The sequence below is a fragment of the Liolophura sinensis genome, chromosome 7 (assembly GCF_032854445.1).
Source record: "Liolophura sinensis isolate JHLJ2023 chromosome 7, CUHK_Ljap_v2, whole genome shotgun sequence".
Taxonomy (NCBI): domain Eukaryota; kingdom Metazoa; phylum Mollusca; class Polyplacophora; order Chitonida; family Chitonidae; genus Liolophura; species Liolophura sinensis.
This window is the reverse complement of record NC_088301.1, coordinates 46,935,310-46,961,172: the sequence shown is the minus strand read 5'-3', so window position 1 is coordinate 46,961,172 and position 25,863 is coordinate 46,935,310. Positions and strand designations below refer to the sequence as shown.

The 25,863-nt window shown below is 36.0% G+C and overlaps 1 protein-coding gene across 1 annotated transcript; it reads right to left on the bottom strand.

Moving 5' to 3' along the window:
• Positions 1-1,001: 1,001 nt before the first annotated feature.
• LOC135470967 (scm-like with four MBT domains protein 1) lies at positions 1,002-25,794 on the bottom strand. The gene is given in 20 exon segments (XM_064750016.1): positions 1,002-1,142; positions 1,580-1,642; positions 2,669-2,681; positions 4,180-4,286; positions 4,288-4,323; positions 4,325-4,358; positions 4,643-4,679; positions 4,682-4,879; positions 5,686-5,729; positions 6,104-6,381; positions 6,648-6,730; positions 7,062-7,311; positions 7,670-7,761; positions 7,972-8,215; positions 8,619-8,707; positions 10,108-10,348; positions 11,086-11,183; positions 14,634-15,251; positions 20,142-20,217; positions 25,726-25,794. Coding segments are annotated over 20 exon segments (2,763 nt in total). The 5' UTR covers positions 25,747-25,794.
• Between the last annotated feature and the right edge of the window lie 69 nt (positions 25,795-25,863).

Sequence of the window (25,863 nt, the reverse complement as noted above, 5' to 3'; positions counted from 1 at the left end):
CACACATACATGAACAGGGATCATTTTGCAACTTTTTTTTTTTTCTTTCATTTCACCCATATCTATAAAAATAAACACTTAAATGAACACTCATGGCCACAAATGGCACACTTCAACACTCCCTCTTACAACGTAATACAGGCTTGTAAAAAACATCTGTACAGGTAGCAAAAAGTTTGACACATAGGTCTTGTCGACTTCATTGGTTTAACAATAGCTTCAGTAGACTCACTGTTTCTATATATTTTTTGTTCCAGAACTAATATCGTGGTTTACATATAATTTGATGGCAGACATTTAGAATTTTGTTCAACACTGTAAATCACAAATGCCTTACTAGATTAAACATATCCCATTGCAATTGTTTACAGCAACTCTCCATACATTTTGAAAAGGACATATATAAAATCACATATGGTGTCCTGTAATGGAATCAATTTTCCAGAAATTGTACAGAAGCAAATTAATAAGTTACGTCTTTTGGAAAATATGTATACAAAATGGCTGAACATCCAAATGGTCTAAAATTGTGTACAACTGAACAAGTTTCTTAACAATTATAAAAGGTTTAAACATCTGACTTTTTGTTTCTTAATGATTAATTAAGGAAATCCAAAAGTCGTAAAGAGCATCAAGGGAACAAAGTAAGTTGGAATATTAGATGCAAAATCCATTATGATAATGCAAAGACTGTTCCACTGTGGGAGTGCCTAATCTTGTCTGTCTGGCTCACCCTATATGTAGTAGGGTGGTAAACACATCTTCCAAATAATTGCCATCTTCTTGAAGCAACTAAAATTTTCATCTTTCAGGATCAGATATGCTATTATTAATAATAATGCACTACATATATGTATGTGTTCTTTAGAGATTTGGAATGTCAATTTTGTCATAAATTGGTAAAGTAGAAAAAGATTCTGAGTGTAACACAGCACTACTCAGGTAACTAATGTCTCTTGCACTCTGATTTTGTCAAAAAGGATTAGTTCTTCTTGCAGACACTACTTAGCATATGTCTCATAAAAGGCAATCTTAACTCTCTCGATATGGTGACACAATTTGATTGCAGGTCCAAGCTTGAGTTCCATGTGTTCTTGTACGGTAGGAAGGGTTAGCAACAGCAACGCCTGGCCATCTATTTCCTGTGAAAACAATACATGCTGGTAACAATACAGTGTATAAGTAAATACTTAAAAGTATTGTATGAAAGAGCATTACAAATGAACAGGTAAATGTAAAATATTGCTTTTCATGAGAAAAAGATAATTCGAATATAACTCCACGCAGGTTTATTAGAACTAACCATGGCTAACTTGTCCTTATGACAAAGGTATGTCTAAAAACAGTGGTATTAAACTTTTGGCATCCACAATAATGGTCTCAATACTGTTTAAATGTTCAAATGAACTTTAAATAATTCAATGCATTACATAGATGAAATCTGACTTTAGGTCTCAATTTTTTTATACATATACAGCTTCAGGCAGAATTAATGAACATGGCCATGCCTTTACTTACATGTTCCTTGGAAAAGTCGAGCCAGGTGTGCACAGTCTGTTGTTTTTATGAACTCCACTACCTGTCCCACGCTCCATGTCAATGGGTTGGAATGTAACTTCAGCACATCCTCACGTTTCGTTTTCTGGAAGTAAAGCAAGGTACAGGGTCTAACTTAAAACTGAAAATAATAATGATAATTCATCTTTATTTAGACCTACATATCATTTGCAATGCTCATGAAAACTTCAGCACAATCTTTCATTTTTGTCTTTTTTCATTTACAATAACCATTTAACCATGATGGGTAAATTTTTTCACAATCATTTCACGCATAAAAAGTTTGCACAACCCATGTTAAAGGCAATTTAACAGCAACAAGTAATTCTAACAATAACAATGACTTGAGATCTGGCATGGCTTAAAACAGAAAGGCTTGTAAGATTTATTTATTTATTTATTTATTTATATGATTGGTGTTTACGTCATACTCAAGAATATTTCACTTATACTATCCGCAGGTTGCTGCCGACCTTCCCACTTATGGCCGAAGAGGAACCTAGCATGAGCTGACTTGAACTCACAGGGATCGCATAGGTCAGAGACACCTGGGTCACTTCGCTGTGCTGGCGTGCTAATCCCCTTTGCCACTTAGGCCACGAAAGGCTTATTAAGGATGACATCAATTGGATATTGTACTACATCAATCCTAAATATTATACTACACGATAACAAAATTATGTCTCACACTGGGGACTGCCTCTGTTGGCCTTTTGAGCCTTTGATTGGGCTGCCTGTACTGAGCAAAATTTTTCTTGTGAGTTTTTCTCTCGAAGCTAAATTTTTGGTAGCTTAGCCCCTCGAGTTTTGATCCCTGAAGGCGGTGGAATATGATGGGTGTATTTTCTCTTTCTTTTTCCTGGCGGATTTTTCACAGGTTGATCCTGGTCTGGATCAGCAAACACTATTGCGGTCGTTACTTTTACTCTCGCTACTCCCACTGATTGCAGAGACATTGTCATCCTCGGGAACTACTGCCTCTTTTGCCACATGAGCTTTCCTAACCAAGTTAATCCTTCTTCCGCTTCTTTCTCTTCCCAGGCTTTTTTGCACCATTCTCAAGATTCGTATGTCCACCCGGACGGTCGACCTATTTTTCTTTTCTTCTTACCATAGGTAATAAGCTACAAAAGAGGAGGAATGAAACATTTAACATCTTACACGTATGCACGTGAACATTTCTATCTGACTCATTTTAACACTCTACAATTATATCATTTATGTACCTGATTTTAGTTTTACGCTATGCTCAAGAATATTTTACTACTATACAATGCCTAGCATTATAATGGGGAATAAACTGGGATGCCCAGACCATCTGCAGGTTCTAGCAGACTTTCTTCACATAAAAACATGAGCTGAACTTAAAGCAATCATATCCACGGGAGGATTCCTAGTCATTGTGTTGCTCTAGATGCTAACCACTAGGCCTGTGTAAACCCAAAGCAGTGAGCATTTAATCTGATATATTTTCCACTGCTAGTAATGTGTCTTTAAAACAGTTTCAGGCTTTGAGCTGGTTTATCTTATGCTCATACTTATGTGGTCTATCTCATAATACTTTACTTGATCACCAGCTGATAAAATATAGTTACATTCTCTGTTAAAAACAGCTCTCTGACTCAGTTATCAGACAGGCAATCAAATGGAATCCACACATGAAGTATTACTGGATGGTTTATGTCATGTGATCCTGTATAAAGGGATACAGAATCAAATTCTGGTTGCTGATTCTTGTATACCTTTAAAGCACTAACAATGTGACTTACTCCACATGATAGCCAAACAACAGAACTGTAAAGGAGATTAATACAGACATTTCCAACATTTAAATAATGAACTTATACTACGCTTTTCAGTGGCGTTAAGCGAGTAATCATTCATTCATTCTTCTTGTGCAGGGCGAGTCCATGCTGACAGTGTGCTAGTGCCACTCAAGTATCAAGCCGAAGACACAAGACATGGACATCCACCATCAGTTCACATTTATACTGGCAACGAGTCAACCAGATCTGTTCCCTGCTCTAGCGTCTCAGTGCTAAGTGCCAAGCATGTTAGAAAAGAAGTAGCATTTTTAAGTATTTGATATGACCGGTTTGATCCCAGATCTCCTGACTTTTATTTTCACTGTAACTATATTAACAATAAATGCACCTTATATACTTACTACACATAGTGAGTCACTGTCCAAGAATTCATCAATTTCTGTCCAAATTTCTGGCAGTAGATTCGTATCAAATTACAGCTGTCTGGCTACATTATTTCTTTTTTTTTTTTTTATTGTGTTTTTACGCCGTACTCAAGAATATTCACTTATACGACGGCGGCCAGCATTATGGTGGGGTGAAACCGGGCACAGCCCGTGGGGGAAACCCACGACCATCCGCAGGTTGCCTGGCAGACCTTCCTACAGCCGGAGAGGAAGCCAGCATGAGCTGGACTTGAACTCACAGCGACCGCATTGTTGAGAGGCTCTGGATCATTACGCTGCGCTAGCGCGCTATACCGACTGAGCCACGGAGGCCCCCTCTGGCTACACTAGGTACATTTTTTTTGATTGTGGTTCTTGTTCTGAATGCCTGCATGGTGGTTGGCTGTCTAAAACAGACCCAGTTCACTTACTGTATTTGGTTTTGGTGAGCTAGGGAGCAGGTCTCGGGACAGTGATCGCCCACAAAATGGGGACTGATGAGGTTGGGACAACACTCCAACTTAATACAGATCTGTCGGCCAGAATTCATCGAGTTGCTCCAGGTTCTTACAAATTCTCCACCACAGCACGGTAGCTTTTGGTTTTATATCTGAAAAAAAAAAAAAGAATCATGAACCACGAGAATGCATAAACCTGAGTGGTATTTTTTCACACCAATCGCCCCTAAATTTCTGTGTTGTCTTCCTGAAAATTTGACAAGTTTCCACTTCAGAGCATATCCAAGAAACCAAACTGGGTATCAAATACATCATTGTCTATTAAAGTCCTCAAATTAAAGTCAAATTTCAACCCTTGAAAATACTTCATAACATTTAAAATAAGTATTTATGGTGAAGATTTTCCATTGTGGTACCGTGATTTGCTGTGACATACTTGGCTTTGAGAACTTGTTGATGCATGTTTGGTTTGGATCCCCTTCCATCTGTATCTCTCTGAGCACCCGCATGACTTGTATGCCCACATTGATCAGCATGGACAGCACTTCCTTCATGACCAGCAGGATAGGACCAGGGCCTACACACTTAGGCAGCTCAGCAATACGACCCTTACTCAGGTATGGGCCAGAGAAACACTTGTGGTTGAAGTAGATCTTTGGACACCAGCTATTGCCTACATACAGACATGAGCAGAAGTGAGGTTTAGATCACATGTGTACATGTAGCATCAATGAAAGCGGCCACAAATGGGAGACGGAAACCTGCAATATTCTGGACAGACAGTTCTGCTCTAATCCCCTCCATCCCCCCACCCTAACCAAACAAAACACATACACTAATCCCACAACTTTCCGCATATGAAAAAACTTTCATCGCAATTTATGCAATTTTTAAAATTTTTTTTTTTTTAATTTGATTTTTTTTTGTTTTCATTGGTGTTTTCACGCTGTACTCAAGAATATTTCACTTATACGACGGCAACCAGCATTATGGTGGAAGGAAACCAGTCAGCGCCCGGGGAAACCCATGACCATCCACAGGTTGCTGGCAAACCTTCCCATGTATGGCCGGAGAGGAAGCCAGCATGAGCTGGACTTGAACTCACAACGACCACATTGGTGAGAGCTCCTGGGTCATTACACTGTGTGCTACACAGAGGCCCCTTTTTAATCTGACTCTGGAGACAGAACTACATAGGTTTGCGTGGCCAATTTCAGAACATTACAAAAAAACTGTACTTTTATTGCTTTATGCAGAATAATGCTCTCATAATATGATTGCCAAGTTTGAAGCATTACAGTAATGTAATTTCAAAATGCGAAAGTAATAGATCAAATTATGCATGTAACTTCTTTAAAAGAAATAGAAAAAAAAGGTGGTGTTATAACTTGTGAATTTGAAACACCTCGGCAAAGTTGATAACATTACAAACCTCAACCTTAAAAGCGAGACACATGAACAAACATAAGTGATACCTACCTGCAAGGTCACTAGGAATTTGAGTATTCTGACCCTCCACTCTCCTACAAAACATTTCAAAATGTCAGTAAAATTTCTGCTCACAATGCAAGCTAGTTTGCCACCAAAAAGGAAAAACCTCTTCCAATGACAGAGCATCCTCTGTACAAGTTACTATATCCAAATAATTAGGAAGTTCAAGGAAAAACGTACTAACATCTAAACAAGCAACGGATCATCCCTTTGCCACAAAAGTCTTGATATATGTCTTGCTCTAGCTCATATAAATCAAATTCTTACAGCCTTGACAAATTCTGCAGTTCACACAAAACATTTTTTTCCAGCAAAGCTCTTTAATATGATAAAAATATTCTATCATCGTATACACACAAATACTGTTCTGGTACACTACACCACGAAGACATAAATCTATGCTTACTCAGGCTGCACCACAGCTACTCTCTTGCCAGGTTTTGAACTCCCTTTCCGTGGAGGTTTAAGCTGGTAGCCATTACTTTCACACCAGCCTACGGGGAAGAGGTTGTGAGATTCTATATCCTCAATGTGACTAGCTACCACTTTGACGTTACTGTCCAGGTGTATCCACAGAAGGCGGTCAGACAGCTTTGTGATGGTTGCGGCACACACCTGGTTTGGGGACACTGGGTTAACAGCCTCCAACTTAAGGCCACGCTCAAACTCATGCGGAGGCACAATCTGATTAAAAAGAAATGCTCAAATTAATTTAATGCTTTCTAAATAGGAGACTAAAAGTGCATGCAAAGGAACAGTCATTGATGTTATTTAGGTTTGACACTACGGATAAATTCTTAAATAGTTCACTTCTAAAATAGCAAAGTTGCCTAAGAGTAATAAAACAGTTGACCTACTACATAATACATCATCGGTGAGTGTGATGGGTTACTTAGTCAGTGACATAACTGCCATAGTTTATGTAAACATAAAAACCCAGCCCAACTCACCATGTTAAACCATGTATCAGGTGCTGCTAAAGCTCCACAGTAACTCAGGTACTCTGACCAGTTGAAATCAGACTTAATCCACCCTGCAGAAAAACAAAAGCATATTTTATCAGAATCAAAGATAAATGCACCTCACGAAATTTCAATTCACACAAATATGCACACATTCACTATGAAACATCTACAACAACACAGACTTATCAGCAATGACTAACACTTCAAGGCATTCTTATTTTTGTAATTAAGAACAAAACATAACTTTTACATTGTTATTTTCATCTCTCTATTGGAACATTTTTTCAAACCTCTCTTCTGGCTCTGAATGCCAAGTTGCACAGTGAAATTCTTGAATTTCAAACCTAACCATTTAGTTGTTCTGATGACAGGTTAACCAATGTGTTCCTGATAATTCACCTTTTGGGTGAGTGAGTTTGATGCCATTGCCCATGCACCACTGAGTGGGGTAGATGCCAGGTGAAAGGGCATGGCAGCAGAACTCCACTGGCTTCTCCTCTGTCAGGAAAGAGTCAATCTGCACCACAAAATACTTCCTGCTAAGGATCTTTGTGACTGTTGCTGGACATATTTGGTTTCTTGTCACAGGATGCAGGGCTTCTAGCTTGCAGCCCACTTGGAACCGATGTTCTATTATTTCTACTTGGTCCTAAAGATGCAGGACAAATCCAGAAAGACATGTTAAGAACCAGACATAGGACATTTTCACACACCCTTGAATGTGTCACAATCATTAATCATTTTAAAATAATATTTTAAAAAATAATAAAAGTTCCAACACAAACACTGCCTGATTGTTACAATGGCTATCAGCTATTCAAGCTTAACAACACATGTTAAATATTTGTTCCATTACCACCGCATGTAATGACTAAGATATTGAACTGCTACAATCCTTGACCAGATATTTATTTTTTGCCTTAATTTTATTGCAGTAAGAATCCAGCACATTTTATTTTTTTCAGGCACTGTCAAACATTTTCTTCAAAGAAGCCTGTGGGAACTACCTTCAGTACGTCAGGAGGAAGTGAAGAATCTTTGGCTTCCTTTAGAGCTGTCTCCAGGACACTGTCCAAGTCCTTCACATTTACCTTCAGATCTAATAATATAAATTTCATGGTACACAGAAAGCAAGGCTGCACAAATACATGCAAATGTTAAACATATTCATTCATACAGGTATTTCGGCCAGAAGCTACTATCAATAATAAAGAATAAATAAAACTGAAACAGCAAGACATAATTTTACATCTTTTATTAAGTATTTAAAAAACAGAACAAATGTAACATTTTCATTACCAGTGCATACCTTCAGGGGGCTCATAGATGTACCCAGATCTTTCCTTTGCCCATCCAATTGGATGAACCCGATGATCCAGGTAAAACAACCAGAAGTCACCACTACCAGTCTCCGCCCCCTCAAACCGCAGGTAAAGCCTCCCACCTACATTCTCTATCACCTTCACAATCCACACATGAAGAGGGTTAGAGGCATCCTGAAGCTCTAACTTCATGCCTCGCTTGATCTGGTCAATAGGGGTTGTTCCTGTGCTCTACAATATATATGTACACAGTATTAAGTTTGTCAAATCGCCTGCAGACAATGTCGATGTATAAATGTATACAGGGAAGTAATAAAATTTACTAGTTATTTATCAATTGAGTAATAATTAATGAGTTAATGTACACATTACCACAACGTCATGATCTTGAATACTTACATAGCATATATGTAGAAAGTAAAACATAACTAAGCCACGTGAGAGTGTTTATCTATAAGATATATTTTCCATGACGATGGATCACTCCAATTAAAGCAATTCGATTTATACTGTAAATCTCACTTAATATTTGCTCTGTATAGGTAGTAGGTAGAAAGCTAACAAACCTAGATTTGTGTAATTTACTCTTTATAGTGTGACGGCCTCTACACGTGAGAGCTTGTACAATACTTACTTTGTCCAGTAGGTAAGAAGGGGCTGTTCTTGCACCTGTCAACGCCTTGAGTAAAAACTCCCCCCAGTCAGAGTATTTTGATTTGATACCTACAAGTGATACATAGACAATACAGATAATTATTGGCTAACGTTAAATATTATGCCACTGAATTATATACAAGTCTTACAATCTGAGTTATTTCAGTATAATATCAATAACTGTTTACATCTCCTCCCTCTCTAACTTATGGTGACTCACCACAGACCTCCTTTCTCCATTTGTTCTGTAATTAACAAGTCTGATTATTCAGTATATGGGATTATTTTTCTACGAACTTCAACAGTTTGAGCTCTTCTGGAGCATACTAAGCCCATCAATTACATTCACACTAAAAAATCATTGCCCTATATGACCTAATGCAAGGAATCAAAAGTCCTTTACCCCTAGAAGCTTACAAAAGGCTTGTAAAATTAAGATCGCTACAAACACACGTGCCAGTTCTTTATAATCAAAACAACCTGAGTTTTGCTTGCCTACCTCATTGGCCCTAAAAATTCACTCCAAAAGTGCATATGCAAACTAGAATGCAGATGTCCAAAAATACCTCCTTTTCCATCCCCCAACATTTCCAAGAATAAAAAGAAAGAAAGCTATGAAACCTTCAAAGAATTGACAGAACGTCAGTTGCACTACTGATACATCCAGTGTGAATGGAGAAACGTTGGAAATATTTGTGTATGGTTAGAATAGGCCAATGTAGAATCCAATGCTCTAAGTGACTAGTTGAAGAAGTTACAAATAATATAAATAAAAATAACAATCAGACTGTCACTATTACTAAGTATGCAGATGTTTAGATGATATAGAAGCTATACACAAAGTTTCAGGGAAAGTGGAGCAATACTTTAGCAGGAGTTGCATGGGCGTGTACATGAAAAATCCACTATTGCACTAAGTGCCTGGGTGGGAGTAATCATGAAAATAATTAACCTATTGTAATTAAACTTACGCATGCATAAGTTTAGATGATGGGGCAGATGTTTGCAGAGTTTCAGGGAAATAGGTTTAATACTTTAGGAAGAGTTGCATGGAAAGTACTATTATGCAAAGCCCTAAATAGGGGTAACTATAAACTTCAGCATACACAAGTTCATATGATCCGCAAAATGTATGGTTCGTTTCATCAATATCAGCAAAGCAGTTTGAAACAAGATGTATGCACAAAATCATGTCTATAGACAGTCAGGACAGACAGGGTGATTCCTGTATATCCTGTTCCAGTTACTGAGTGAGGTGCAATAAAGGTTAAAAACACATTATTTTTTAGTTTTATATTTTCATTTTTCCATTTGGATTCTAAACAAACATAGAAATACCTTTCTACATTCAACAGAGCTCTCAAAAATACCACAAAAAGTCACACAGGCATGAACAAAATCTTTAGGTTATATACATGTATAATGCACCTACAGTGATGTTCTGGTGGAAGTGATGAACAGGCTCCTACCTTCAGGAGGCTGAAGAGTTTTGTCATTCTGTGCACACCATCCAATGGGATGCACTTCAGAGGTTGAGAGGTCACACCAGTAGTCTGCGGAGCTGTCATCCTCATAGCCCTCATATCGCAGCCTTAGTAACGGACCGCAGGTCATCACAACAGATGCCACCCAAAACGTGGATGTGTCATCTTTGTTAGGCACTTCAAGCTTCATACCCTTCACAAAGCCACTCTGTAAACTGCATTCCACCTATAGGCACAAAGAGAACCCCTGGAGTCAACACATGCTCTTTTAACACACTCAAAAACATTCAAATACATGTAATAAAAACAAAAATAGAATAAAACATTTACTTGATTGGTGTTCCGTACTCAAGAGTATTTTACTGATACAACTGTGACCAGCATTACGGTCAGAATCAATTGGGTTCTCTGCCCAGTGGAAACCCATGGCCATCCAATTGCTGGTAGACCATCTTAAGTACCACTGATGAGGAAGCCAACATGAGTACGACTTGAACTTACAGTGACTGCATTGGTGAGAGGTTCTTAGTCATTGTGCTGTGCTAGCGTGCTAAGCACTAAGCCAAAGAGGCCCCAAAAAGTAGACAAAATAGCCTTCCATTTGAATCTACAATCCTTAATACCACTGAGATTAGAAAGATCTTACTTACCAGTAGTCTATGGAAAAAGTACAGTTCAGCTGTTTGGACGTTACTTATGGAACTGTTACAGTATGTTCAAGGATGACTGCATACATGCAATGAGTACACCAAGACGAGGGTCAGAATAACTACATGTATATTTATAAGGAAATTCTTAGTTATTGCCTGTGTGCCTGCTTATACAGTGCACATGGTCAGTTCACAAAGATGTAGCAAAATTTTAACATGAATTTATAAGATCCCATTAAAACCAGTTGGCAATTATTATTGAACTGCTATGAACTGACAGGTACAGGTAAATATAGAGTGCAGAATGGCTTACATGTTTAAATGCTGTTGGAGGAACTGCCGAAGATCCAGTCTCCTCAAGGTACTCTTCCCACACAAATTCAGGCTCATCATACTCTATTGGTACACCATCTGTGGTACACAGGGAAGCAAGATTGTATTACTAATACCTATATATACATACATAATACATACATACATACATACATACATACATACATACATACATACATGTACTTGTAAAACAAAAGGATGCATTATTTTAACTTCAACTCCTTTAATGTTCAGAACAGCTATGTTTTAATTGTGCTCAGACTGTTCTTAATTTTTCTACACTTACATGTAAGTCAATAATGAATAATTATCCAAATAATAACATATACATGTATTTTATTTGCACATGGAACTGTCATATCCATGTAAGTAGCACATCCATCACTACCATAATGAGAATAATTTTACAAAAAAAACTTTGTGTAGAGTAAGTTAAACGATTAGCCTTCCCTTTGCCCAGCTGGCTATCACTGGACATCAAGTGTGATTGACTGATTGTTCGCCAAACCTCCAAGTTATCTTTTCCATATCAGTAAGCACCAAGAAATGCCCGGTAACATAGTTCATGAGAGTGAAGATTTAATAAAGGTTAAATAAATGGTGTGGGGAGCACCAAAACTGCTGATGGTCCAGCTTACCCTTGGGATATCATTTGTTCAGAAAAAGTTCTTAAAGCATGTGTAACTAGGATTACCACGACAATAACAACATTGTCATGGAGTAGGTCAGAGTGAATGCACCAAGAGACAGCAAGGTCAAAACTGGTACCGAATTAATAGCCGAGAGACAAGAGCCTTTTGGTTACTCATAATTTTGGCTCAGTAATTTTACATATCTAGTACAAAGCGATCCAGCCAAATATGACCTCTTAGGCTGAACACAAGAAGGAGGTAGCAAAAGTTCAGGGCTCAGTTGTTTGAAAGTGTATTAGCTAATACTGGTATTATGTCATATGTTATATTTAAGATTTTAGCCACTTTCAGCAGTCAATTCAGTTGTTCAAAATTGGAGTATAAAAGCAGCAGAATTAGTTCATATTTAATATAGTATTACACAATTATTTTTGGGACAAGTACAAAATTGAAGACTTGGCTTAAAGTTAAATCTGGTCTTCAAACAGTTTTGAACAGCCGGGCCCAGTTCAGTAAAATTATTAAATACTGTCCAAAAATATTCATTTTCAATGTTCTTCCTACAGCAACAGCCATAAAAAAATTCACCAAAATTTCATAGAGATTCATGAATTAGTTCTCAAGATATTAACGTGACAATAAACTTCAGTCAAAGTTCACGGAGACGTAAAAAGAGCACCAGTTATATGAACCAGTATGGTACATACCATACACGTTTAAATGTAATGTTTAAATACAGGTATGCTTCTACAACCCCATTAATGTTATAATAATTGAATCATAAATTTAATAACAATTATACAATAGTGTATACTCCAATCACTGCACATATTACCACACCAAGTTAAAATTTGATGCGCACAATATTCAATTTAAGGATGGTATAAGTACATTTACAAAATACCTAGACAAGAGCATAATGCAGGACAAGTACTGTACACATACTGTTTATAATTTACTCATGTTACACACATGTATGTTTATGAACTGGTAACTAAATAATGTTAAAAAATTAACTGAAATATTCAAACCAAGATGCGCCTGCATGTATTTAAATGTATCCAATCATGTACAAGTGCATCAACATTTTTGCTTGGGTACTACAAAGTTTTCATTTTAATCAAGAACAGATACATGTAGAATTTATGTTCCAATTTCAGTTTGTGTGGAGGTTAGCCCAGATGCAATGTTGTGTTGTACAAGTCTCCCATAGGCCAACCTATTTAGCACAATATATCTTCATTTTTGAGCCACAAATTTTAAAAACAAGGGGTACTACACAAAACAGACCATGGGTACAACATGTACATGTATATATGGACAAAGTCAATTGATTGGATGAGTGTCATGAGAAAAAAAGACAGTACATGTATGCGCTAACAATAAAACTTTCATGTACATGGTAATCCTGTCAATTGATGGTCAGTATGTGATAATATTGTACACATTAAAATGTAAACATCTAATGGTGATACTTATTTAGTATGTTTTTCACGTTAGAAGGAGCGCTGAAAACTTTTCAACGGAACTGTAATGTTCTTTTACAAGCAGCTATTCCCTGTGACCCATACTGAAACTTTCTACATTCACTAATTGACAAGACACAAGTGTATCATAACCTGTAGCTGTGCAGGTACATGACATATATATGTACTTTATACTTTATACTTCTATATAACTATATTAAGTCCTGTCATGTACTAGTGAACTTTTTTATCCAAATATGATTGCTTACTGACACCGGTACATCCTTGTAATACCAGTAAAAAATGTTCGCATTTACAAAAAATGGTTTACATACATGTAAACACATTTATCACAATTCCTAGAAAATTCTACCCTATTGTTAGTCATCCTGCCTTGGATAAACTACTGCATTTGCGTGTGAAAACACATCACGCGCTGGCTGAAGTACAGTTATTAATTCAAGCAAAAATGTCCATAATGCTTTACGCTGCGATAAATTCGTTATACCAGCCTATTGCAAGTTTATGTGGCCTGATACTTCATCTCGAAGATCAAATTTTCACTCACTCTTCAGGCCTTTGAAACTATTGATCATCTTGACGAAATGTCTGGCCGAATATCCTGGTACAACTTACAGTGTGTGGTTTGTCAGTGTGTGTATAAATGTTCAACTTCAAGTATCGATCATAATAACCTAAATTTTCACTGCAGATGTACATCTAAATGACTACTTTAGTTCTCCCCACGCCTTTTAATTTTAAATGGCATATTGGTGTGATTTGTCAAAATTTACCCGATTTGCATGCTCATTCACCTACAAATTCCATACAAACAATACCCCCAAAGTATAACATGAATCAAAATAATATACAAAAAAGTAATCTTCAGAACAAATATACATGTACATGTATAAAATTAAGCATAAATTGATATATAATGTAAAAATATTCACACTTACCTTTAAATAAATTGTAAAATGGGTGGAACTGGCCAATATAAGCCATTGGGTATACTGTACATGTAGCTTGGCTTATCTCTACTTACATACAATGTTTACAAGCAGCTCCATAAATAAAATAGTTAGATTTACCAGCTTTCTTTGATAAAGACATGTACATGATGTACATTACCTTAACACTGTCTTTAAACCCAATCTACATAATTTCTAGGAAAGGGTCACTAAAATGACCTCAGGTACATGTAATTAAGCCAGTGTACACTCATGGCCAATTATCAGTATTCATCAGGAGAGGAAATAACTTTTTAACACATGACAGATGAAACATAGGTGGCTTTCAATACCACAATAGTTTGACAGCCACTTTTAACACTTTTAACACTTTCCAAGACCCCTACACTTTCCAAGACCACCTCCCCATCCACCCACTTAACCCGGTTGACCCTTTTGATGGTTTCTGAGTAGGCATACCTTCGTTATAGTCACCTGTATCCACATGACTGTATTTGGAAGCATCCAGATCACAGCCATCATCTCTTACTGTCGCATCAAGAGATTCCAATGTTGATGCCTGACTACTTAGCAAGCTAGAATTCATCACAGATGGATCATCAGTGCTTGTGCTGCAAACATCTGAGGCCTTTATAACAGTATCCTCGACTGCAACCTCCTCTGATTTCATTGTGACAGGTGACACGTCCAGGGAGGGACTAATTTCAGTGCTGGTCTCATTGTCATTGGAGCCTGAATGATTGTTAAGTGGGTCTGACAATGTGGAGAGTTGGTAAGGGATGTTTCCACCACTTGTTTCCACATCTAGGGCAGATGATACACATGGTTCCTGGCATGAAAGAGGTTCAGGGCTGTTCAGCACCTTAGGTGGTTCACTGCCATTTGAGTCCACAGGTAACTGAGTGCATTTCATCAGTGTGCATGTGTTAACTGGAATTGTACAGTCTGATTCTGTGAATGGTGATCTAGTTGAAATGTCTTTTGAGGATCCCAAGAGAGTCTGGTCCAAATGTGGAATTTTAGAATCTGCTGTGTGTAACACCTCAGCAGCCATACTGTCGGGTTGGTCTGAATCTGCTGGAAAATAAAATGAAAGTTTAATACAAGGTGAGCTACATGTGTTTCAAAGCCTATGAAATCCCTCCCAGCCCTTCTTTTGATAATTGCACAAGATAGGGACAAACTTCTGTAAGTGTTTCAAATACACAATTTTACCTGTCAGCCTAATGATTATCCTTTATCTTTCAAGATAAGAGCAGATCCCCCCCACCCCCCAAATCACTATACATATGCTGCTCCTCTCCTCTCCTCAAGATGGAGTCATATGCAACTACATGTGATTTCAATGAAGTTATACCCCATATTTAATATGCAAAACTCCATATGTATGTACTGTATATGTACATTAACTTGATATAAGGGGCACAAAATAAACTAGCTAACAAAGTTTAATCGAAATTCAACAATACTTTATACTGCAATTATTGCATAGAAACCAACAACCAATCAGAGCCAAAGAAATTAATAAATGAGCAAAACTTATTCACTGATCAGACTGGACTCCAAACTAATACTCTGAGGGGATACTTTGTCAAAATTGGACATCTAAAGTAGTTATTGCACAGGAAACAACAAGGAAATAATTAAATTATGCAAAACTTTTGTTTGGATTGTCTGCTTTCCAAACTTAATTGGAAGTTCATAGGACATGTCTCACATTAGCACTGTGACCTGCAGATTTCAGAATCTCCTTTCGTTTGTAACGTTACACAAATCTTTATTCATGTGCACAGATCAGTCAGAATCAAAGCAATCAATGACTATGCTAAAATTATGCATGGGTCCTGCTGGTTTTCACACTCAAACTGAGGTCATACAAAATGAACCACCACAAATTCTTTGCTAAAAATCGGACAATATTTAAAGCAACTTTGGCACAGAAACATGCAAAATTCGCAGCAAAGTTCTGGGAGTGTCAGATCAGTTGCTGGTTTCATTTCATCTATGCCAGAATGCGATAAACAGCAACAGCTGGCCCAGGCCAAAGTTGATGAAAACTGAGCAACCAGTTTTGGATACATTGCAACCAATCAATTCAGGCTTATGGAACCCTAAACAGAGTCTTCAACTATACACTGTATGGTGATTGATTGAATTAGACAGGTTACACCAGTTTTTGGAGATGTTGTGCTGACTAAAACAAAGAAATCAAATGCAGCCAGTCCTTTGACCTGGGCTATTGGTAAATTGTAACAATGTTCAGTCAAAGTGAAATACATCTTAAGTAAGTACAAGTAGTAAATAACTAAAACATGTATATTTAATTTTACTTATGTTGCCATACTTTGTTAAACAAAACAAAAATAAGGCTGTAGTTAGTCATGGTGAAATAGACATGTTTAAGGAGCTGACATTACATGATGATACATGTACATCATTATTGACACATGACGATACATCAAAATCTGCTTTAAAAGAGGAAGTTGTAACTTCTTCGCTTGGTGTTTAGCATGAAGGGGATAGTGCAACGACTGTTTAACCCATATCAGTATAATGGCTCGGGCGGGGTGGCTTACTTGCCTTCGGTAAGTCATCTCAATGAAGCAGCACTAGATAAAAGAGCAGTGGAAATCCGTCCTGCAACAAGGAGATACATTACATACGCCCTAAGGATTCCTTCGTCGTTGTCGTAAGATTGAAAAATCGTTGAGCACGATGTTAAGCACCAAGCACTCACTCACTCACTCAAAATCTGAGCATGTATAGTAATTGCTATTACCTTTGGTTAAAATAAAAAGCAATTACTCAGCTACCTTTTTCTTACTGTCAGTTCAGTTCTTTCCTATAAAGCTGTCTGTGCAGATCTACAGGTGCAATGTCAGCTCCTTAACCATGTGTATTTTCACCATGACTAACTATTGCCGCGTACAGCCTATATATGTATACATATATAAATATACATTTTTTTTTGCCATTGTTGTTGTTGTTCACCACAGTATGGCAACATCAGTAAAGCCAAATATACTTGATTTACATATTTGCGCTTACTTCAGATGTTTTTGACTTGTAGGCTTCCCTTAACACATCATTTCACAGAAGATTATGATAGTGCTTCACCTAGGTGACAAGTATACATATTAATTCAATTTATTTATTTTATTGGTGTTTTACAAGGATATTTCACTTACAAGTATGCATATATATAGGCCTACATATACTATAGTTATCATCGATATCAGACATTTGCCAGATAAGATAAAAAATAAACCTAAAGGTATGTCTACGCTATACCAATACATGAACTTTTAAAATCTTTCTGATTTTAAACATACCATCAGGATTCATTACCATGAACAAACATGTAACTAAGCACATCTTCAGTTCTTTTTTTTTTTCTTCTAGATTTAATGCTTGTAACTTCACACCAAATGTAAACTCCTTAGTTTTTTTTGTTTTCCAGTTCATTAGAAAAGCATCAATCATGGGTCTGTCCAAGGTTAGTTACTTACCTGACTATACTTTTATAAAGTTACAAATGCATTAATTTCTAAACTACATATTCTATATTAATATCAACTGCACAACTCCATCTGCAACAAATTCTAATTGCTCAAATACTTCCACTTTTCATGGAATTAATGGAAAGATCAGGAAACTTTATCACTTCAAAAAAGGAAGCAAAAAATATCCCCTACAACCTAGGAGTACAGAGTATAAAGGGTTCTTTTATGAATCTGTTGTGTCAGGTTGCCCTAACAAATTGGAACGGAAATGCTTTTCCACCCTGGGTATGACCTCATAAGATACAGTTAGCACATCCATGAACAGCTTATTCCTATAATATATTGTAGGAACACATAGGGGCAAACACCCTTGTATTACAGTGTAGATTAAAGCTTGCAAAAAATGTAGGTCACTATAAATGAACACTAGTGAGGATAAACGGTTATATCCTACCTACCCACCTACTGTACATACATGTACACATATAAATACATAGTCTATATACATATGCAAGTCTTTCACATGTGATGATTTGGAACTATTACATTACCTTTCAAAGGTTACAAAATCCTCAAAGCCCTATGTCAAGGAATTAAATACACATAAAAAAAAATACACAAAAAAAATTACAATCATGATATGAGCGTGATAACCCAGCCCCAGATTTGTGAGGATCTTTTTCTCAGATTTACATTAGTCAGACTCTTGGTAAATGTGTCTGAAGGTGACATCCCTGCAAAACAACACGTACAAAGTAGAACTTGTGTAAATACGCATATATCCATCTGAGTCATTCCTTCACATGCACATGAACACATTATAACAGTGTCATTTACATGTTTGTTTTCTATTGAGTTTAAATTACAACCCTGCATACAGCTTAATAAACTAATTAGCTTACTACCTGGTTGCCTTTTAGGATGTCCCTTTTAGTCAAATACAGCAAACCAATATATCACACAAACAACAGAATTGCTGTAACACTTACAATTGCTTAGCTGTACAATAATAAATGTATTCAGAAATGAGATTTAATGATACAACCAATGGGGACCTGTCAAACGCCCAGCTGTAGGACTGTGACACCATTTTATTAACAACAAACCTTCCCTCTTCAGCTCATCATTATGACGTCACAATACAGACAGAAAGACATCCAGTAGAAATGGATACATTGTAACAATAATTTTTGGATGGAAGAACAGACCAAGGTCCTGCTTCACAATAGCTGCATGGGTTTAAAAATATGCTGTCGCCCCATAACTTGTTTAATGAAGGTAATTTCCAATGTCAAAAAAAAAAGATAGAAGGGTTCACAATAAAACAAAAAGACAACGGCAGAGGTGTAGAAGATGTTTACTCCTTTGCTCTTTCCTGTGATAACGGGAGACTGTTCGGACGAGCTACACAGAAGGTCCAAATGACAGTGGACGCATCGTTTTCTTCTGTGACGTTGTAGTGTGTGTGTACTTCATAAATGTTTTATGAGCACATGTACACTGAAAATTGTGACGTAATAAATAGAGGATATTGTACAGTGAAGGTTGAATACTATAAATATTGTTCGAGTGAGAGTTGGAAATGATAACCCACTCGACGCAAAATTATTTATATCCTGACATTGTATCAGTTTTTCTGTTGCATCCATGAAAAAAATAAGCCATGTGCCATCTTCGTCATATTTCTGATTCTATTCATACGCGCCGCAATTTTCTTCACGTCTGTCTAAACGCTGTCTGTAAGTAATTACACATTCTACCAAGGTGCTTAATGCTAATGCAATATAGGTATTTACGTAAATTAAGCACATGAAGAATTTCTACCACATTTTTTGGTGAGCTATATATTGCGCAGAAGTGCACGGCCTTACACTCTCCAGCAGTGTAATAGCAAAATGTAGAAACAAAAGTGATATCAAACTAGTGAAGATATCATTTTTATCAATGAAGGAAATACTGGGATTTCACTGATGTATAAATAATAAAGGAAATAACAATTTTGAGACTAGTAGGAAGGAGTTTCACAAGTTCCCCACTGGCACAGGAGTAGCTCTAGGCAGCAGGTGTACTCCAAAATTACACAACTGTAATGTCACAGCACAAAATGACAAACCTCAAACCCTCAAAACTTCAATAGGAGTGGGTCCAACCGGTGCACTCTTTAGTTCTTTTCTGTGCTGCACGTATAGTTATGCTTGCAAAGCAAAGAGGTACATGAAATTCACAAGGACTGCATGGCAGAATATGAGTTCTTACACAGTTCAGAACCGAAAATGGCTCTAGCGTTCCAAGATGTGTTTGGTGTATAACTCAAAGTCACAAGCACACAAGACATTTAACTATAACAAATATGCAGGTAGCTTTTGTGAGTTTGGAGTGAAACAACTAGTACAACAGTTAGATTCCAGGTTTTTACCCCATCATCTACATAGCAAAACATGTCTTCTCAAAAGTTCAGTCTCACCTGCCTTACACGTATCCTGTCTGCATGTTACAGTAGTTTTCACATCAGGAGGTACCCATGGAACATCTGGAGGTGCCTAGAACATTAAAATATAAAAGCCATCTCTTAACTAAGTTCCTTAGATCATACCGGCTGAATGTCCAATGGCCAAGAAAACACTAAAATGAAGTATATTTGACATGAACGACTATTATTAACTGTCCAGGAATATAGTTTTTTTTATAGAATTTTTCCAACCAAGTAAAATGGTTTCAAAACATCAAATTCTATGGTGGTCTATAGCGACCCAAAGGGTCTCAGTGACATCACATTTTTTGCTTGAAATAGTTTATTTCAGTGTCTATTTGCGAATGCATTTATAGATATATATGTGTATATGAATTTTAAATGATAAAATCTAGCAGTCTGTGTGTGTTTTGTGGTAAAAACCTGATGTGACATCACTGGTCCTAATATGACCAGAAAAGGCCACTGTAGAATCCAAAGTTTCAAATGCTTTAAACGTTTAATAAATCTAAAAAAATTACTCAAAGTATATTTGTGGGCAGTGTTTAACAGTATTTCATCTGAAAAACATTTCATGCTAGTGTTTTCTTTGCCTTTAACAACAAATTCTCATACAGGTAAACCACAAGAATATGATCCTGATGTTGTATATTCATCATGGATTTACTGGCAATTCTATACCAACAATCAACATGTGCTTAACAAAACATTTTTCAAATGCATTTCTCAGAAGAAACAAACTATGAATTTCAAACTACTTAATCATCATCTTTACCTATCAAAACGCAGGTGGTAATGTATAAATCATCTTAAAATCTATGATGATTCAACTCAATTTGTGCATTTTAGACATTGTAACTTTAATAAAATGGCAATTTTAATTTCTAAATCTCCTGACAAGTCTATGTGAATCTGTAAACAAATGTTTTGTACAATTATAGACAAAGCATGACAAGAACAAGTTTACCTGTCAAAGAGACAAGAGTGCCCTGGTAAACTTTAGCCAGTTACACATAAACTTTTCCACACAACAAATTAGAGGGTTAAATAATAGGTGTTCAGCGAACGTTATACCATGCAAACAGCAAAACTTGCCAAAAATCAGATAATACATTATTTAGACTTGCTAACTGAAAATGAAAATTATGCAATCTTATACAGTGTTTTTGGAATTTAGAATTAGTCAAAATACTACTAGTCTAGAGCATGCACGATAATATTAATACACGGAAGAAACACTTGGAGTGGTGATTCTTAATTAAACTGCCCTAAAATTATGCTCAGGATGGGATAAAACATGAGAAGTATCTACTTGTATATTTATAATAATTTCACACAGCAGGATGTACACTGACTAAAGACTAACTCCACTCTGCTAAAATTGATTGTCACAAATCAAAACACCATGGGAATTAAAGCCTAAGTCTGTTTACATATCATGCATGTACATCTACATACATGTAGATACCTAAAACACAAAATCACTAAATTTTTAATTCTAGAAACAGGGGAATCTTGGAAATTCCCTGTCTGAGAATGGTACTGACTGCATGTCATGTTACCTTGTGATCAAAAGGCAATTAACCAATTGGACACAGCCCTCTCCAATACGAGAATAACATATAATTCATAACCTAACTGAGGTCAGTTTATGATTTCATGTAAAATCCTACAAGGTAGAAAACAAATTTTAATTATGAAGGAAAAAAATACTATCCTAGTACATATATTTATTGGAGAAAAATTAATTCTATTGTTATCAGTTGCAATTGTTCAATGTATATAGCATTGTATATACATAATGCACTATACTTATATCTCTTTGCTTTTAGAACATATTAACACCATCAGTCGCACTTGTTATTCATGCTTTAAAAATGTAGTGCTCAATTTTGGGAAGTTAATGGTTAGATGAATGAACAAGCCAGTTTGATGACACAATGTTCTAAAGTATATTGGGAGCAAGACATTGCATTTTTTTTTTTCGTTTTTAAGAAAACTATATTGTCCTGATTTACTTCTGACCAAACATAAGCTACAAATTGCATACCTGGACACAGAATAACAAAACTATATACCACTATCATCACCACGTATTCACAGTGTTAATTTTCAGTTTCGACAGGAAATTTTTTCAGGCTAAAATATATGAATTCTTACCTCTGGTGAGAAAATTCTTGATGATTTTTCTATCATTTGCATACATAATTAGGGAACTATTATTATTTCCTTGAGTGGCACATTAAATTTATACTATAATGTCATTATATGTAAATGTTTGGTAAAAAATATTATACATGTACAGCTAACCAATCTGGAAAAGTGGAGGCATTTCTATCATACATCCTTGTATTAAAAGGTGTCCAGGAAATTAAGTTTCACAACTAATGTAAATTTCAAAGTTTTGACGTTCATGTACACATAGGCCTACATGGATAACATACATGTACATTACAGCTAAATTTAGATGTCCCTCCAGTGGGTCCCATGGGAACCTCACCCTCTCAGAAAATGTCTCTCACCATTTATTTCAACTAGAATCAGTTGAGGGTCCTGAGGGGTAGATCCCAGGCAAAAAAAGTGTACATACAAAAATACTGTGATATATACACATTATTCCATACATTAATATTATTTGGGATAAGCATTGGATATTATTTCCAGATATAAGTTAACCCACAAACCTAGGCTTGAAAGAGATAAAAAAAGAATAGGGTCTACAATAAAAAATTACCCCCTCCCCCACAAGAAAGAAAACCATAAATACAATGAAGAACATGCTATCACAATGCATGTTGGGGGCTGATAGTATAGTTTTGTAATTGGACTTAACGGACAATTAACCCCATAGAGTATAAAAGACACTGCATTTTATTTTCAAAAGGCAGTTATATAAGCTAAAGGTAATATTAATCAACCTGCATGGCAAAATAAGACATTGCTGATTCTATCTGAATTTGGCCCTATGTTTTTACCATGCTCATATCCTAACCATTTCTATACCATCATGTATTGTAAGGTTATGTATTGTTATGTTTTGGCAGCAACATGACATTGACAAATCCAAAAATGGAATAACAATAAATCTGATTACCCAACTTTTTATTTTGTTTAATCTTATAACTTTCATGATCTTCCTGCTTTCAAAGTTTTCTTATCACATGAACAGAAAATACTGCTGTGAAAATCTACATTTCCCACAAACAACATCATATTTAGGTTTCGTTTTTAGTTTCATACTCTCATCCACCAATGGAAAAAGATATTTTATCTTGCTCGTAATACAACAAACTGGTTTGGCCTTATACAAACAGATGGTTAGGTTAAATGTGCTGTCTTATTTCACAGCATCGCCCAATTTAACGTACAAATCAAAAACACTGATAAGTGGTTATCATTCTAAGTTTTTTAAACACCAATCAATATATAAATAAATAAATTTAAGTTTTGTTAATCTCTGACAATGTCTTTTACATAAATCAATGCATGTATGTGTAATCAAGATAAAGTGAATGGTGCCTGAATGTTATCAATAAGTGACATTTGCATTTTAGGATGTGCGCCACTACACTCGCCACAACAGACTAGCCACAGTCAAGTTAGCACCCAGTCAAGGACAGTGAGCTTTGAAGTTTGATGCTGCAGCTCTACTTTATAAAAACACCAACACTTTGTTTTACTTAAAAACAAAGTAACACTTTCTACTTGGTATTTTCAGTTCCTCCATTGTTTTTACTGTAAGTCTGCAGAAGTGGAAACGATTTCCAATGCAGAATTTCAATGAAACAAATATTTAATGTAGTTAGCATGCTGTTGAGTGAAAATTAACACCCAGCTCATGTATAATGCAAGATCTCGCAACATTTCTGTTAAAAAAATGGTAGCCGTCTCGAATGCAAAAGTGACTTATACAACATAAATACTTAACAAATGTTTATATATTAGAATTAGTAAATTCCAATTTAACAAAACAAACAAAAACTAGACCAGTTTTTGTGAAATGTATTTCTTAGTTTACATTTAAATATTATTTTCAAGGCTCTATTTTTGCCCCAGGTAAAAACATCAAGTAGGCCTATACAGTCAGAGCAAGATCAGTGAAAATGTTTGGGAGGGGGAGAAATAAGTATCTGGTATTAACAATGATCAAAAGTGCAGTTTGTCTAAAATTAATCAACCTGACATTTGAAATTATTACTGATTTTTAAGATATCTAGCAAACATCAGACATGTTCTGTAAATTACACTGTAGTGTACATAAAGTTCAGGAGTCAACAAGCTGCAAAAATATTATATAAACTTCGTAATATTAAAATTATGATTATTTCTAAATCAATTCTGCTGCATACTCGAAAAAAAAAAGTGCATCATTACTGGAACATAAAACCGTTCATTTTTTTTACAGTAGTAAAGTTCGAAAATACAGTCCAAGAGTAAACAAACAAATATTTACACTTGCATCCATATTATCATCGTAAGGTTTAAAATAGTTCGGTGGAGTGATCTAACACAAAATGACGTAGGATAATCAACACCGGTATGTACATGTATGCGGAAATTTAAGGATCTTGGTCGATATGCAGCAGGCTACCATGATATCTAACTGTATGCAAATACAATATACAATTCTTCACCTAAATTGACTTTAATTAATTAAATGTAAGGTAAAATTTAAGCATATCGGTAAAATACATAGCACAAATTTTCAGTGTTTGTGTTGTAGAATAAAACAAATATGTATGCTTATGAACATATGACATAGAAACACACCCACGACAACTGTTTCTATATTGCCTGGATCTGAATCACTTATTAATTAAGTATGTACAATCGTTCCAAGGGTTGGAAACAAACAAATTGCAAGAAGGGATGTAAACTATTTCACATATCAACTCTACTGTTTATAGAACAGTGTTGATATTAAATATAGTTACATGAAATAACTTTAAAAACTACAGGCATAAATATAAATTATATACGACCGCCATGATGAAAAGCCGAAATGAAACTAAACACAGCCATTCGTTTTCACATCCTTCAAAACCTCTCGAGAAAAACTTTTGTAAAACTATCCACATTGTTTTAGATATTTAAAAAAGATCGATGAATGATTGGCATATTGCATAAAAGTGGTAATTTAACTGAAGACTACACAGTTACCTAACAAAACTGTACTTTCAACGACGCAATAATTACGCGAACAGCAAGTTCATAAATCGCCGAAACACATTATACTCACAAATCGAGACTATTCAACGGAGGAAATACTCCTACAAAACAACTGAGATCTGCCTACAAGTATTCATATGAAGGAAAAATACTGACGAACACATATATGGATTATTTACACGCTATGCATTTTTAGCGCTGACACAAAACTAAAGATGTAGTCATTTTTTCGCCAGTTACATTACGTTTGCAAAATAGACTGAGTGATAAGCCGAAAGCCAGCACACAGCCAGGAAGAATGAATTTTGTGATGAAAAATTTGATGCGAAAACACACCGATGTCTCAAAAAAAATTTATACTGAGCCTTAAAAGTTGTTGAAATGTGTTGTAACAAAATTCAAATATTACCTCAATGGCTTTTTCTTCCATAATCTGCGTGAAAATATCGACAATATTCTCTCAGAAATCATTCAAAATGGCACCGATTAGAGAATACGCATGCGCAATGTTGTTTCGGGAGGACGAAAGTGGACCGGGAAAACGTTT